Source organism: Canis lupus, chromosome 36 (assembly GCF_048164855.1).
Source record: "Canis lupus baileyi chromosome 36, mCanLup2.hap1, whole genome shotgun sequence".
In the NCBI taxonomy this organism is placed as follows: domain Eukaryota; kingdom Metazoa; phylum Chordata; class Mammalia; order Carnivora; family Canidae; genus Canis; species Canis lupus.
In genome coordinates, this window is record NC_132873.1 from 22215148 (window position 1) to 22232917 (window position 17770).

The 17770-nt window shown below is 38.9% G+C and overlaps 1 protein-coding gene across 5 annotated transcripts in view; it reads left to right on the forward strand.

Annotated features, from left to right (window-relative positions):
* SATB2 (SATB homeobox 2) overlaps positions 1-17770 on the forward strand; it is a 288389-nt gene that overhangs the window by 171934 nt on the left and 98685 nt on the right. For all 5 annotated transcript variants that reach the window (XM_072813436.1, XM_072813439.1, XM_072813437.1 and 2 more), the window contains 2 exons: positions 8035-8161; positions 9310-9433. In XM_072813436.1, the coding sequence (XP_072669537.1) occupies positions 8035-8161; positions 9310-9433 (251 nt within the window). The remainder of the gene's footprint in view (positions 1-8034; positions 8162-9309; positions 9434-17770) is intronic.

A 17770-nucleotide genomic window follows, 5' to 3' on the forward strand; every position in this document is an offset into this window, starting at 1 on the left:
TGGCACTCTTATGAAACAAAAAACTAAATGCCAGCCATATTTTTTTCATATCCTGACCAATATTTTGGCTGTTTTTCAGAAGAATTGGAATTTTGAAAATTAAATAAAGGTTTTTAAAATACCAACTTCAGAAAGTTTTATTTAATTTGTGGAATAATTTTGTTCTCTCTCTCTTTCTGCTTTTTTTTTTTTAATAGAGTCTTTATTAATTTAGTCTAGTTACTTAGTGCTTATATTAAATAATCTAATAAAAGTCAGGGTTATAACATAACGTTTCCCAAATGTGAAGCAGCGTCTATTACATGAGACAAAATCTTTATGCTGCAAAATGTAAAAACCATGTATAGAATTACAAGGCACGAAATGGTACTGCATATAGTTTTTTAGTAGAATGTTTCTGTAGCACAAGGAGGTGATCAGCTCCAGAAAAGATTAGTAGACAGCAGTATCATCATAGTTTATTCAGAAAGTGCTCTGAAATTCATATTTCAGGTTTTCTTAAAAGTAAACTATACTCCCAACATGAGGCTCAAACACACAGCTCTGAGATCAAGAGTTACATGCTTTATCGACTGAGCCAGCCAGGTGCCCCATGTTTTATTTTTTTAATGCTCATAATGTTCCTGATACAGATATTATTTAAGAATAAAAGTTAATGTTCTTAATAAAAAAAAATTATGTGTTTGTCATAAATACCTGAATTGTTGCAGGCAGAGCATTTGGTGTGTGTGTCATGTATCTATCTGATTTTAGATAAATTTATATAACAGTATGGCTTCAACATTTATTCTGAATCATTGAATTATTTATTTTTGTCTGTTGATTTCTTTTGTATTGTTACAAACACAGGATTAAGTGTATTGTAGGTTCCTAGACAAGTGCATTTTGAGGTTTCAATAATTCGAGGAAGTTATAATGGCACCTGAATAATGTAAAATGCTAGAATGCTGTTTCACTTTTCATTTACTTTTGCCCCAATGCAAAACTTTTGAAATAGAGCTAGTCTTTAAAAATCAAAGCAGAAGGTGTAGAAGAGTCCTGCTAAGTTTTATTGGGGTATGGGTAAGCTATGCATTAAAGACGATGTGTATACTTTAGAAATCATGTTTGTTTTGCCTCTTTTCTCTTTCCTCATCGAGAAGTCATTCCCACCACAGGTTTAACAATAATAACTGTAATTTATGCATTTATGCTGCTACAATTTGATGATATACCACAGTCATGGCCAGGTTAGAAACCCAGGCTGAGTTATTATGTACTGCTGGGTAGTGGTTTCATGTGAACTGATTTATGGATAAATAATTCTGTGTTCTTATTATATGGGACAGACAGTTTTTAATTTCTTTAACAAAGCATAGCTGAACAACAGAAAATTATATGCTATACCATAGGGACACGGCCACTGAGGAGGATAAACTGATGCAATCAGCGTCATGAGTTCTCTCGTTTTTACAAGGGGCTCCATCAGCAGTTGCTGTATTGCGGAAATAATACCGTGAACCAGAAGCCCCAAGGCTTAGTTCTGAGGTTGGAGTTTTTTTTTATTGATACTCCTTTGCTCCGATCTTTTGCAGGGAGTTAGGAGGTATATAGACCCCAGCCTTTGTCTCTTTTGTTTGTGTTTTTTTTCCCCCCGGCTGAGTTTTCACTTTGCTTTGAAAATTAATGTTAAGATGCACCTGGAATAAAAAAAAATATTTATTGAGCTGTATTATAAGAGTACTGCTGATATCTTGCTAGCTTCCTTTATCTGTCTCTCAGATTGATTTGTGGGCTTTATTCTGCAATACACCCAATATGTACTGATTTTATCAGCATATATGTATATGCCACAGGAAACCGTGAGAATTATTCTCATGTACTTCCAGGCAATCTGTTGCAGGCCTTTACAAAGTAAATGTTTCTCATTTTTGAGGCACGGGGGTAAATGCTGTCACTTTGGTTTCTTTTAAGAGTAGTTTCACTTAGCTATGTATATAGTAGTAATAAGCTTCTCTACTCATTTGTGAGCTCCATAATTCTAGGGATAGTGTGTATAAGGGTTATCTTTGCATCTTAGTGCATTGTGCTAGAGAAACAGAAGAAAATTTTGTTGAATGGATGGATGATTAGTGCTTAATACAACCTTTCTATTGTATAGATTACATTGTATTATCACCACATTTTATTTTATCCCCAGAAGTGACTGACTTTCTAAGAACTTCAATCAAATATTGATATGTTCTACTGTGTATTATCACCTCTCTTCTTTTCATATAGTTAGAGGTAAATAATACTAATGATATGAATGATGATGTATCTACCGAGAAGAATATTTGATTTCTTTGAGATAGGTTTCATACTGATAACAAACATGAACAGAGATCACTTTTTTGAAATTTCTTTTTGTGATGTGTCAACTCTGACTCTGATAGAGCACTGGTTTGAGAGAGTGAGAAATGGTTTCCATTACTGCAACTTTTTAATTTTAGACAAAAATTGCCTCCATTCCCAACCTAATTTTATGTCAGTAATGAGAGATTTACCTACAATTGCATTTTGTTACTTGGTCTGAAGGCATTATACAAAGAGTGCATATAGGTCCTTTGTATTGAAGCGAACAGATTTGTCTGGATATTATGAACAGTATTTATATTGTGCTTGATTCAGTCACATTAACATTTTTATGAATTTAAAGCCCCAAATAAAGTCCCATAATTTGTGACTCAAAGAGCTTGACACTGCATCTGTAGCAGTCCTCAGCAGCAGGTATTTTGTAAATGTTTGCAAGATAATAAATTCCTTGGGAATAAGAAAGACAGTTTAGGAAATGTTGATGTCCGAAATGGCACTGTTGTGGGAGATTGTTTTTTCTAGAGAAGTCTCAGTCTTTTGGGCTTGTCACCCGTTTGCTCATTGGTCTCATATATTCTGTTGTTTAACATTAAATATCAAGACCCTATCTGACGTGTGACTGTAGACAAGCTGTGACCAGGCTCTCCGGAGGCCCATCGTGTGGTTGAGCATTGGCACATGAGCAGAGCTGAGAAGAAAGGTTTTTGGTCCAGTAGCTGCAAAACTTGTCAGATGAAGCCCAGACCTAGACCTGGCTGTCATCAACTGATGTGTTTGAAAAGTCGCTCTTCAGCTCACTTCCAGGTATAATACTGACCCCTTGCTGTCCTCATGAGGATGAACTAATGCTTTGGAACAAGAAAAAACAAAAAAACAAAAAACACTTCACAAACTGTAAAGTAGTATCAAAGGTGTTGTGATAAAGTAGGTTCTTTATGAGATACACAGACTGACCAGGAATATTTACTAGATGGCTACTTAGACAAAAGGCTGGGATGATCAGGGTTAGAATTATTTTCAGGGAGAATTTGAAGAATGTGTACTGTTTCTAGAAATGAATGATACAAATCAGTACTTCACAGTGAGAGTGTGAAGTGTATTTAGGGAAGAAATGGGAATTGCCATTTATTGGGCATTTTTTGTGTGCCTGGCTGGGCCTGAGGTGTGGGTATGTGCATGCATATAGTCCCATTTAATGTAATCATTGATTTTTCACTTTTCAGATTTGTAAAGCCTACTCATACAGTGTGAGGGTTGAAAATTCTATTCGTATACCAGCTGTTTTTATTGAGGCTTCTCTAGCACATCAAGCCAGATATCCCCAGCAGGCCCATAGCCTCTTCTGTAACAGTTGGTAGAGTCTGTATCCCTAAGTGGAGGGAGCGAGGAAGGGGCTGTTCATGGTTATATTTAGACACACCTGTCTGAATTTTTCAGCTCTTTACCCTGCTCCCCCTACCTCCTTAGAATACCGCCTTCTTTTAATCCACCTGCATTCACTATAGATTAATCTTCCTATCACTTGGCTTTGGTGGTGTTACATCTACACTAAAAAACTCCCAGGGATCTACTTCTCCCCTGATGTTTACCGAGCATTCATTGTGGGTCAGTCCCAGTGCTGAATTCTCATTCTCATTTAAAGCCTTGTGACACCTCTCAAGGGTAGGCATTGTTTTTATCCCCATTTTACTGATAACAGAAACAAAGACTTGGAGAGATAACACTAGCCTTCTCTCCCAAAGTCTCACAGCTGACAAGCAGAGGAGGCTGCATGCACTCTGACTCCAGGCCTCGCCCCTGACCGGGGTGTGCTTCTGAGTTGGGCATTTTAGGGCGTTCCAAAGTTGGAACCAAACTTGTTTCTATTCTTCTGTGTTTTGCACTCGAACCACTGTGACTTACAGAATGCTAAGAAGAGTGACAGTGTGGTATTTAGATCAAATCTGGGTTTAGTTATTGCCTTGGTCATACCACTCAAGGCAACCCTTCTGAGCCTCCATTTCCTCTTGGAAAGCGATGAAAATAGATAGCTAGGCAGTGAAGGTACCATGAAGAGTTGGACATGCACTTCTGGGACATCTGGTGGTACAAAAAAATGAGACTGAAAAGAAGGAGCCTGTTGTCATGTTTTTGTTACTTTTAAAAGTAAGGGAACTCTGAACCTATTTCTAGGTGAAGGGAAAGAAGGCACGGAGGGACAAGGATGGAAAAGATGAATGGGAAAGAGGCAGTGGGGCAGTGGGAGAAGAGGGAGGGGCATCACTGATATGCAATCCTCCTTTTTGATTTAAAATAATGAGGGCCTTGAACAGGCACATGACCCAATTAAAGATGGAAAGATAATAAAGTCATAAAAAACAACCTTGAGTCATAAGTTGACTATCTTTTTTTTAAGAAGCATTAAAAATGTCTAAATAATTGCTGTAAACAGCTAATTGTTGAGATTAATTATATTCAGGCTCTGTACTAAGGGCTTTACATTTAATCTGCACAATATTCCAATGAGGTCAGTGCTTTTATTCCATTTTATAGAGAGAGGATTGAGGTATGGAGAAATTAAATAACTTTCTGGGATTACATAGTATGGGGAGGGGCCAGGGTGTGAACAGAGGCCATTTCACTTGGAAGCCTGCGTTCTTAGTCACTGTGTTATACTGCTTCCCAGTTTGGTTTCCTCAATTAACATTTGACTTCTAACCCAAGTAATATCTTTGTCTATTTTATACTAGAGAAGGAAGACTGTATCTAAGGGATGTATTTAATTTTTTTTAAAGATTTTATTTATTTATTCATGAGAGACAGAGAGAGAGGCAGAGACAAGGCAGAGAGAGAAGCAGGCTCCATGCAGGAGGCCCGATGTGGGACTCCATTTCAGATCCTGGGATCATGCCCTGAGCCCGAGGCAGACGCTCAACTGCTAAGGTACCCAAGCGTCCTCAAGGGATGTATTTCAAAAGACGGTTCATACATCAGACAAAGACTTTGTTTCAAGGAAGAGCTTATTATTAATAAGAGTTACTACAAGTCCCTGCTGCCTGGCTAGAGGAGAGCAGCTTCTAGACATAGCTATCTTAGCAGATCTTGCACCTCAAACCCCGGTAGATGGTAGAGCAAAGAAAGTGACTTCTAGGACCAGGTTATACAATATGGTGTGAAAAAGAAAAAGCACATGCCACTTCCCATCGCCTGAAAATAGCATGTGTCAATAGCTCTCTTCCAAAATGTAGAAACCAACCTGTAGCAGCTGCTCTCTGTGGAGGTATTAAGTGTTGTGAAGACACCTGTGTGTGCCTCATTCCAGCCCAGACAAGTCCCCTTCCAGCTCATCAAGGTGGAGAATTTACCTAAATGGAGTATTACTATTTCCAGTAGAGTGATTTGTCTATCATTTTCTGCAGAGATCCCTCCCCCAATCCTCTTGTTGTACTGAGCTACAGTATACATGCGGTACGGTGTATGCAGAGTATGTGTTGCAGCTGATGAACTTGACAGTTTTTATACCCATGCAATCACCAGCCAAACCAAGAAAATCCCTTTATGTTTCTTTCCAGCCAGTTGCCCCTGCTGTCCAGAGGTGACCTCTTTCTGACTTCAGTCCTCACAGATTGGTCCTGTAGTCTTGCTTGTTTTTGCATTTTATATACATGAAATCATACAGAGGTATTCCATTGTGCCTGATTGCACTGTGGTATATCCGTCCTGTGGAACACTATTCACCAGTAAAGAGGAAGAAGCAGTGACATAGAGCAGTGTGCAAGTACCCTCGCTAGAGTTGTGCGTGGCAGTTTGCGGGAGGCGTCCTGTGCTTCATATTACCTTTGTATTCTTAGTCACCAAAATGACCCACAACATCAGCTGCTTCTACTCATCTGGCATAGGGTACAGTTGCTGACTTCATCTTTTCCTTCTTCCAATTTCTTAAAATGAAATACCATGTCTTTAGAATATGGTCAGTTTAGCCTCGACTTATGGACTATCATGATAATGATTTTTTTTAAGGAATTTAAAATTATATAGTGCTTTTTTAAAAAAGGAAATATGTTAGACATGTTATATGTTATCTTTTTTAGTATCTTCAAATGTCAGGAGGAGTAAAAGGAGCAAGGAAGCAGACCCAGCCTCTCATGAGCGGCTGTCCAGTGGGCCCTGGATGTTCATTTCACGACTACTTTATGTTGCGTTGCTGTGCACTTTTCATTGTCATGAGAGAGAATGTTAGGAAAACTATCCCCACAAGAAAACAGCTTTTCTTGGCAAGTGAAATGTGACTTAAGGAGCCAGAACTGGAGACATACGGTACTATGAATGAGAGCTGTGTTACTTTATTGGATCTGAGTCCAGGCACTATTTATACTGCAGCATATTCAGCACCAGATTGTTAAATCTTAATACTGAAACAGTGCATCATTTTAATATTTTTGTTCTGTTTATTCCCTGTTTTCAAGCATTATGTCAAGCATTGCGCATTCATTTATTTCATCTTGGACAGGACGTGCCCTGACCAGAAAGTTCACTTCCTATTATTGGAATTTTACTCCATAGCTGTAAAGCATTGTTTTGTGAAGCTTTTAAAAGTTCACTTGGGTATACAGGTGTTCTCTCTCTTTGATGATAAAAAATATTTTGAAAGAACAGTGTAGTTGGACTCACCTGTATTGCAAAAAAAAAAAAAAAAAAAAAAATCTGTTCCTTTTCTTTCACTAAAACAGCTGTTTCTGATCTGCGACAATTTCTGACATCTTGGGGACCATTGGATTTTTCATAGCATACAAATAAAATTTTTGTTACACTGTGTTTTCAAATGGAATTTTCTTCATCAACCTTATATGTGCCCTCTGCACCAGATAAGATGGGTCCATTTATCAATAGGTTAGCATTATCACGTGTTGCTGAAACTGTCCCATGAATCTTGTTGTCACACGGGTACTCCTAAAATCACTGCTTTATATAGCTTAAGTTTGACCAGGATCTTTATTGTCTCTCCATTGTCATGCATTTTTACCATATGCAGCAGGAAACCCACAGGGAAATGGTACCATTGTCATTCTAAAAAGAGCAGAGGAATAAATTTTTTTTTTTTTAAAAAAAGGGAAATTAAAGGCATCTCTGCTATTTCTGACCTGTGGTCAATCATTGTGCTGTTGGAAATAACCCCTTTGCCTGGTGAAACACTAATCTGGAAGTGAACTCGAACTGCTTCATCAGCTCCAAATGCTGTTTGCACTGGGGATCACACCACATCAGGATGTGACTGTGTGTGTGCTGAGCCCACACACAGGAATTTTCTTGTACAATTCAAAACCAAATCTTCTATTTACTTAGGCTTGCTTTTTTTTTTTTTTTTTTTTTTTGTCTGTGAAATCAGCAGTCCGGTATATTTAGCATCAGTCTTAAGTTAGAATGTGAAACAAGACTTTGGGGGAAGGAAGTATCCGTATGGTTTTCTAAGTAATTTAAGAAACAGGAAAACATAAAAGAACTGATTGTCCGTGATTAAACCTCATCCTTTCATTCCCATCTTCCTGTATAGTTAACTCAGCTGTCAGCCAGAAAGAAATAGGTTATTGCACTGGGTTGTAAAATATCTCTGAGTGGGCCTTGAATGTTGACTATGGAATGACCTTCTTAACACTGAGCAAACAATGAGAAGGTTTAATAAATAGCAGAAATGTGTTTACTGTGTTTTTCTTCTCTTTGCAGGAATAATCAAGCTGGGGAGGTGGAACCCTCTCCCCCTCAGCTATGTGACAGATGCACCCGACGCAACAGTGGCCGACATGCTGCAGGATGTCTATCATGTTGTGACGTTGAAAATCCAATTACAAAGGTGCGTGTCTCTGAACATCTGCCCTTCCTTACTCATGGAGCTGCTCGTGGGTCAGAGAGTCGCTGCTGAGACTAGCATGGCCTGTCTTTGTTAATTTCTACACACTGGATGAAATGCAAAACAAAAAAGGGAGAGAGAGGAGGGAAGGAGGGACACTTCACCAGGCATCTTTATAGTCCACATTCCAACTGTTTTATGTTTTGTTTTCAGAAGCAGTGAAGTGGTAACCTAAGGGAAGCTTGATAAATCATTAAAAATCTGTGGCCCTTAGAGGGGAACTTTCCACAGCCCCTAATTTAATGGGTTCTCTGTTTAAATGCTTAGCACATACTATTTGAAGAATAAACACTTCTACTGTTTTCAGGTTTGTGTTTTGAAGGCTGAGTTCTGTTTCTGTGGAGCAGGCTTACCAGGAAGGTGCTGGCACTGGGCATCTTTTTCTTCCCTTTGTGGTGACTGCCTTAAGAGAAGCATACTCTGTGGCCTGCAGAGGTTCTGGAAATTATTTTTTTTTTTTCCTCTAAAGCATCAGTTCTCTGCAGAGTCTTCTTGTAAAGTGCCTGTAAATAATGATTTAAGAAATGTTGTCCTTTAGTGAATTTGCTCATTTTGGAGAATTTGTATGTTAATAGAGACCAAACATTCCCATCCTTGTCTAGGAATGCTTTAATGTTCTCTCTTAAAAGTTATTTTTGGTCAGGGAAACAACATCTCTGAATTGTTCCGGGAGAGTGAAGAGTGGACCTTCTTCACAGCCTCGAATTCGATGGAACATTTGTCTGCATTTAACCTTAGGGGTGTCCAATAATTAAACTTGTATTGTGGAAGTTTATAATCACATTGCCATGCTGTTTTCACCAACAAACTGGAAAAACCATACTTTAAAATATTAATAATTCCTCATATCTAAAGTGACTATTTTTCTCAGGCCAGTATGAAAACAAAGACACTGCATACGGCTCTGTCCAAGTCCTAGAGAAGCAGTCTTGCTCCCCTTCCCTCTTTCAGGGCCCATGCTGGATGCTGATCTTGAGCAGTTTTCCCCCACTGGTAGAGGACCCAGGAGTGACTGTCACAATCTGTCAAGGACCCTCTGCAGCCAGGGTCCTTTGTTAAGGTTTGCCATTCATTCTTGCTCTGTTTCCCAGTTGTTCGAAGTTGGAAGACTTGCCTGCGGAGCAGTGGAACCACGCCACAGTCCGCAATGCCTTAAAGGAACTGCTCAAAGAGATGAACCAGAGCACATTAGCCAAAGAATGCCCTCTCTCCCAGGTCAGTATATCCAGGTGGAGTTCTGGGAAACCTAGAGGGCCGCCAGTGGACTACGTGGTGGGAGGGGGCACTCCTGCTCAGACAGCTGTCTTCTATTAGCATAGTCACTGTACACTGCAGGTGGAAGATGCGCAGAGGTTGTGGCGCTTCTTGTCCTCAAGTAGAAGTTACCACTTTTTGAGAGCTTTGATGTGATGGGTGTGTATTAAAACATTTCACACTTACAGTCTTTAACTTCTCATGTGTATCCTAGGAGGTGGGTAGCAGTGTCTCCCATTTTATAGATCAAGAAATCAAGACTCAGAGAAGTGCTTTACCTTCCCAAGCATACTCAGTAGGCTAAGTGGGAAGTTGCGATCCTAATCCATTTCACCCCTGCAAAGCCTCGGGCTCTGGAATCTTCCTTTATTTAGTTAATAGAGTGAATCAACCATGTCAGACCCATCTTAACTAATTTTTACTTATTTGACTGTTTTCCCTGGCTAGCAAAGAGCGATGATCTTTATATCATATACATTTGTATAAATTTTGCAGTGGATTTGCCATGTGAAAATGCATCATGAGAAGAAGTGATACTCCATTTTTAGTGAACTGATGAGAAACTAAAATAAGCCACAAAAATAAGAGATAGAATAAAGGAAGGAACAGAGTAGGAAAGGGCTGCCTTTTCCATATGATGGATCTTTCTCTAATGATGAGGTAATATTTTGGTGGCTAGGGTTAGTGGCTTAGGACTGCTATGACATGAACTCAGGTTGACATTGTTTAAAGCTATGAATGGAAATCCATTTCCTGTGTGAGTTACTACACTTGATTTAAGACAATGGACTAATTACATGTCTGTCAAGTTCAAGGGAAGGTGACAAGAACCATAGAAACTTGATGTGCCCTGAGCTGCGTTCTCGGATAATAGAGTCTTTGGGGGAAGCAGGAAGCCTGGTGGTTAAGAGCATGCATTCTGAAATCAGTTAGATCTGGATTCGTGTCCTGGTTTATAGGCCTTTCTTTGTAAGTAAAACCAGGAGACTAATAGTTGTAAGTCCTATAATGAGGAGTAAATGCGATAAATCATATAAATTCTTGGCCTGGTGCCTGGCATACAATGGTGCTCCATTAATAGTATCAGCTATTATTATCGAGATACAGTGTTGTTGGTGTGAACTGAGTATTTTTTGTGTGTGTGTCGTGGAGCATGTTTTGGACTTTAAATCCTCTGAGATAAAGCATGCTGCAAATATTTTTGCTTCCAAATACTCAAGAAGGCATGCACCTGAGTAGTAGTAGCTGTATAGAAAGGAACATTCGTATTTCTTGACCACCAGTTATGTTCCTGCTCTTGGCCATTTCAGTATGTATGTGTAGGTATGTAGGTGCTAACACTTGTTGCTAGGACTTTGATTTATTTATTTATTTCAGTGTGATGGCTTATGAAGTTATAGAAATAAGAATTTTAAGTTAATTCTGATCATATACAAGGATTGATAAGGAACAGTTTATGGAAAAAAATTCAGTCATTTGTCCTGAATTTCACGGTTAGTCAGAATTCTTTGTCTCTTGGATTTACGTGGAAGTCAAAATGGGCTTTGCTTGGAAGTGGACAAGCACCTAACTTAATATCAACAATTCAGAATTTTATGCAGGGCTCTTACAGCCAATGGAAATTTGGTCACAGCTGATCCAGAGTGATTATCAGGTTTAGCTGTAACTGTAAAATGTGACTAGAGAGATGACATGAGAGGAAAGAACCCAGATCAGGAGCCGAGAGCCTTCATATCTGAAATCTTCCTCCTTCGTGCCATTGCCCTGTTTAGACTTAACTGCCTTGTAACCTTTCTCCTGTCTCCTGCTTTTCCAACACTGAGATCTTGCCATTTCCTTGTCTCTGAGCCTACAGTGACTGCTTGTGCCCAGCCTGAAGGAGGTGCAGACTGTGTGACATAGCCTATAAGAATTGTTACAGTGGCCCTGTCCAGCTGATTTCTCATCAGAGCTGCCACCTTCCTCCTTTTACCTGCATCCTCTTTGTGCTCCAAACACGTGGAATTAATCATTTTGGAACATTTGCCATTGCTCAAATGTCAACAAAATATTCCTGAGGGCTGGAGCAACCTAACTAGTACCCTTAGCATTACAAGTCTAGCAGCAACTTTTTGTGCTATTTTTAAAAATGATGCAAAATTTATATTCTACTCCATGTACCTGTGTCTTTGATATTTTAAAAGTCCTAAAAATCCTTTTCTCTGTTAAATTCTCCTTCTGTCCACGTGAGATTGGCCTTCTGGGGAGCTGCACCATGTTAATCTCAGGCTTTGGTAGTTCCAGAGTCCTTCAGTTTGACGCTTGCTTTTGCATATGTGATTTCTCCTGGTTAGCATGTGGTGCTGTCCTCTGCTTGATGAAGTCATCTTTCAGATTCCACCTGGAAAGTCACTGCTGGCGAAGTACCCTGGCCTCCGGGTTGAAGCAGTCGCTTCTTTTGCTCTTGGTAGCCTCTTGTACACACCCTTGTCGCAGGGCTTATCACAGCCTGTTATTGGTGCTGTGTCCCAGTTCTTGTCACTTGATGGACTGCCCATCTCTTATTCATCTTCACTTCCTCAGCATTCAGCATGATACATGTCTTGCAGGTAGTCATTATTCTGATGCATTCTCAGCTTGGCCCTGTTTATCTTTTGGGTGAATAACTCTTTGTGGTGGGGGCTGTCCTGTGTATTGTAGGGTGTGTAGCAGCATCCCTGGCCTCTACCCACTAGATGCCAGTAGCATGCCACCATCCCCCTCCCCCAGTTGTGACAACCCTAATGTCTCCAGACATTGCCAAATATCCTATGAGGGGAGTAAATCACTCTTGGTTGCGAACCACTGCTATAATGTGTTTAATGAATTAAGTATAAAAATGTTTTAGAAAGTGCTATAAACTGTAAAGTTTTATTATTTTTATGGTGTTCTTGGCAGCTCTAAAATGTTTTGAACTAGAAACAGTGAATACAGTAATTTGGTGGTCCATGCCCAGTACATTTTCAATCAAACAGGGCTCAGTTCTATTCAATTTGGGGAGATTTGATTTAGGCTTCTGTGTGATGTGTGATTATGGAAAATCTTACCGGGGTCATCCTCAGTAAGCATGGACATGTGATATGGGCCCCAGCATTAATCCCTACCGCTATTACGCTTAACACATTCCAGATTATTCACCTCACTTGTGTAACTGGATTGCATTTCAGTGTGGGGATAAGCTCACTTATTTTGTTTGTGGTTGTCATAGAACAGGTGCATGCATTTTTTTAAGGTTCCACCTATGTAATGTGCATTTTTGTTCACATTAATTCAACAGTGTATTCCAGCAATATTACTGGAGTCCCAATTAGGAGTCAGGCACTTTGCCGTGGGCTGGGGATGCAGTGGTGAAGGTGAGAGAGGAAAAAGCTTTCAACCTAGGAAGAAGAGTACTACTTACTTCAGCCCTGCTTACTGGGCTATGTAAGATAGACTCAGTTCATGAGTAAAAAAAAAATGACTAGGGTTTCTTGTTTTGTTTTGGTTTTTGATTTTTAAAAGACCTTTTTTGAACTAATTCTTCTTTATTACCCCTAAACCAAATCATCTTAGGTATTTCTTCACTCAAGTGTGGTGATTGCATAAAGGAATGACGTTTCAGTGGCCAGTATGTATGTTCTTCCAACATCCCAGTGTTCGGCAGGTCAAAAGAGCAGTTTTTGAAAGCAGAAGAAAAGTTGGAAAGTCCATAAAAGGGCAACAATTGCAGGCTGAGGCATATATATTTATTTAAGGGGAGAGAGGTCATGATTTTGCTATTCTCTGTCTGGCCAGGTGCTTGGAAAGTATAGGTTGTATTTGTGTGTCCATGTATTTATTTTTGATTTCACCTTTCCAAATGTGTTTCAGTGCTGACAGCCTCTTCCTTTTCCTCCGAAGTCACCCTGAGTCACCACTTCCAGCCTCTCCCTTCAGTCATACAGTCTGCGCTGAGCATCCTAACTTACCATACCTTATGCATAGGTCTCTTATTAAATAGTCTTCTCTAACTAACTGTTCCAATTTGGAAACATTATGACCACCTCTTTCTGTGGCCTACTTCTCTTTACTCAAGGAAGAATTAAAAGATGAAATCCCAGGTCCTCTGGGTTTTGATCCATTAAAATACGTAAAGCTAATAGTACCTTCCTTGTCCACCTCATAGGTTGTTATGATGATCAAGTGGAAGGACCAAGAGACCATGTTTTCTGTGACTCTAGATATGTTTTCTTAAATTTGTTTTTTGAGGTAAAAATACATAACATGAAGTTTATCATTTTCATCATGTTTAAGTTCATAATTCGGCATTAATTACATTCACGATGTTGTGCAACCATCACCCCTATTTCCAAAATTCTTTATCACCCCAAACAGAAAGTCGATAGCCATTACATAATAACTCTCCATTCCCTTCCCCGCATCCCTAACTCTAGGTGACTTCCTTTCTGTTCTCTGACTGAGTTTACTTGTTCTAGATACCTCAAAAGTAGAATCATAGAATATTTGTCTTTTTATCTGGCTTATTTCATTTAGCATATAGGTATGTTTTTAAAGCAGCTCTGTCCCATGCCCGTAGCTGAGGTTTTCTTGCCAAATGTTTGAGGAACAAAAAGACTGGCAGAAATTACTGAACCATTGAATGTTATTGGATTTCCAGTATGATTGGCGATACGGTGTTTATATAGTCTTTTTAAGACATAGACTGTAGGATAATTATTCCTGTCATCCTGAGCAAGCCTTGCTCATTTGGGGATCATTAAAGGACCAACTTAAATGTACAATATGCTAAAATAATCGGACAGTGAACTCAAGCAGCCAGTTGGGTTGGGAGGAAAAAAACAAATTGACCATGTGTTTATCTATAGACAAGAGGCTGATCAATTGTGTGGACCAGTATTGTCTTAACTAGTTGCCAACTGTCTGTTTCATTTAGTCTTAAATTCATGTATGTAGTGGGGATGTATCATGTCTTGTGTTAACCAGTTGCCAGCTGTCCCTTTCAGTTATTTTCATGTGAGTTTGTTTTAGTTCGAGGCCCAACCTCATGACTCTTGTTGAAGGAGGCTTACAAATGACAGCTTGGAAAGAATCCCTAACTGGGTAATTGCCATGAACATATGAAATGATTGCGTGGAGGGGAGAGAGCTGAACTCATTGACTCTGCGTCTTGTGCCAGGCCTTTTACACAGATCATCTCTCTGAATCTTTACAGCTCTCTTAGGCAGGTACCAACATCCCACTTTCACAGATGAGGGTGCCACCAGCAGCACCTTAGCGGAGGAGCTCTCAGATGGACTACTGTCGTACTGCAAAGCCCAGAGGAAGTGTTTCCTTCAATTAGAATGGCAAAGTTTTCGATTCTGATAGTATAGCTCAGAAATGGGGATAGTAAGGGAGAGCAGAAGGCTGCCAAATAACATTAACTGAATTTTTCATGACAAAGTAATTTCTCCAGATCAGTTTTTTCCCTTTACTATAGTTGATGGACATATCATTATAATCTCATGTTTAATATGTAATTTAGCATACCGCAAAGCAGAATAAAAAAGGCTGAAAATGAGCAAAAATTGCATATATTATTCATTGCCTGCATCATACTCTCTCCCGCACGTAGACGTGGAAAAGGAGGCTACAGGATGCCAGCTTCTCTCCCTACTCTGACACTCTTCTTGCTGAGACAGGGCATTCCTACTGACAGAACGTGTAACCATTCACTTGGTTTTAAAATGTTCTTTTTTAAAGCAAGTGTATTATCGGTCTGCAGCTTAGCTACTCTTAGTATAACACTGCTATGCAAACAAGTAAGTCTCACTAAGCCAAGGAGACTATGGTAAAGGATATCTAATTATTTTATCTTTCTTTTCTTAGGGAGGGAAAGCGGGTGCTCAGATCTCTGTCTTTTTAAGACAAATCATTTTAACGGGTGTATATTGTTTTGCTTTTCAAACTGTTAAGTTTTAAATTGTCATTGGGTTCCTTAGTTTTCTCTGATCCTAAGCTCCTTAACTCCTATAAGGGGCCCGAGGTCACAACTTGATGTTTTGCTTTTGTCACACTTCGTGTCTTCTTTGTCTGAAGAATTGGTTGCATTATCTGCTGTTGAGTACCAGTTGATGGAGGTGGTGGTGAATATTTCCTTTCTTTCATTAACTAGGTTCCCTTCTTAAGAGACTCATGAAATAATGTGGCCTGGTAGTAGTGTCTTTTTATGGTGCTTTCCACTGCTATTTGACTTTGGACAAGATGCTTCTTCATTTTGAGCTTCTTGGCCCTCATTTTGGAAAATGGAGCCATGTAACAGGTGACATCTATAATCTGAGCTAGTCAAAAACAAACAAGTTCAGGAGCCTAAAAGAAAATTTATTTTTAGATAAGGCAATCTACTTAAGTATAGTATCAAAACAATATATTTTAGTGTTTAAACAATATATATTTAAAACAGTATGATATTCTCTTGCAATTTGTCTTGGTGCAAGTTCAAGTCAGCTAGTAAACTTTGAAGTAACTGATGCTGCTGTATTTTAAATCCTCAAATATCTTATTACTACTATTTTTATTACTATTTTAAATAACTTTCTAAGAAAACTGGCATAACCTGTGTGTCAGAGTGACTGCAAATGACAAACCTGGATTTTATTCCTCATTTAATATCTTCATATTTAAGATTTCATGGTTAGTTACAAAGAAGTCTAAAACTTTTCCAAAAGTTTCTATAATTGGGAAGACATTTTAAACCTTCCTATTGATTTTAACACATAATTTTTTCATAGCATAGCTTTGTCTATGATTACTAATCATGTGGTGTTTGTGGCTGTGACTGAGTACCTCTGGGAGCTCCCTGATTGGCCCAGTGCATGTGTGGCCCTCCCCTTTCCTTGTCACAGCCACTACCATGCCAGTAAGCTTGCTTAGTAAGTGCAAAGTCATTTTAATATGACCCTCAGTAAAATATAATTCCTTTAAGTGTTATAAATAACAACAGGCATCTCTTTTGGGTCATTTGTATCAGCATTACATTATACAACAAGGATGCTCAGGAGTTGGTTGCATTCTGGCTTGAAAACGTTTACTCAAATCTTTGTTCATTTTCAAAAAGATGTGGAGATCCTCAAAGCCCAATTGTGTGGTTGCTCTAGAATTACTGGAAAACATAAAAGAGCAATACAAAGTACAAAACTATATAGATACTTTAAAAAAAGCAGTAAATGGAAATTAGGGTTTTTTTTTCTTTTTCTTTTTCTTTTTTTTTGGTAGAGTGACTGGTGGGAGAGATTTTAATCATTACGCATCCTATTTTTGCAGCAACTATATCTCATCAGGTCTAAGATGCTGTTGATTGTAAGATGCATTCCAATTTCAATGACATTAAAGTATATTAAAAAAATGTGACTGTAGAATGGATGAAATGTGGTAAATGCAGATTCTTGTGCCGCAGGACCTCTGGAAAACTTTATTCCATGTAGAGTCAGTATGTGCTGAGTCTGTGTTCGCTCTTTTCAATTTTGTTTATAGTGAAGTAGGTTTTGATTTTTTAAAAACAAACTGACACTAACATTTAGATGACTTCATGTGTGTGTCCAGAGTATTCTAGTGAGGCCTAGTGGTTCAAACTCAGGCTATGAGAATGTAACCATCTAATTTAGGGTTAGAGAATATTCATGTTTGAAACTAGAATAATAAGACATAACATGACCTTTCATCCAAAGTATGCCCCAGATGTACCTCTTCTGTTTTTAAAACTCTCTGAAGATGAATTATGAAAATTCTTATCAGTAGAACTAGTTTCAGTGTCAACTAGATGTAAAGACCTGCAGGGAATTAATATGAATAAAATGTGCCACAAATTAAAAAGACTTGACTAAAGATTCTCATCATCTAGGAAACTTTATTTGCTACCTATTTCCTTTGCTCAACTCATAGTTTAAATTTATTCCCACCTCACTCCACCCTCTTCATGGTCAGTAGAGATAGAAACTCATTCATAATTGGGGAAGAGAACAAATCTGATTGAGTCTCTGGGTAGCCAACTTCTTTTTTAAATGAGTTGTGTGAACCTGACTCTAGTACAGGATTTGGTGATGGAGACCATGGAAGCCCAGGTATTAACTTCCTTGCCACATAGATTGACACTGGCCATATGCAGTGTCAGTGAAGACACATCTGGAGCAAGGACAAAATAGGGACGCTAGAGAGTGACGGAAATGTGGATTATTTGGGGCCACAGTGATGCGGATTGGTGGCCTGGTCTTATGGTCTAGGAAGAATTGATGGACAGCTCCCAGTAGTAATTGAGACACTTAG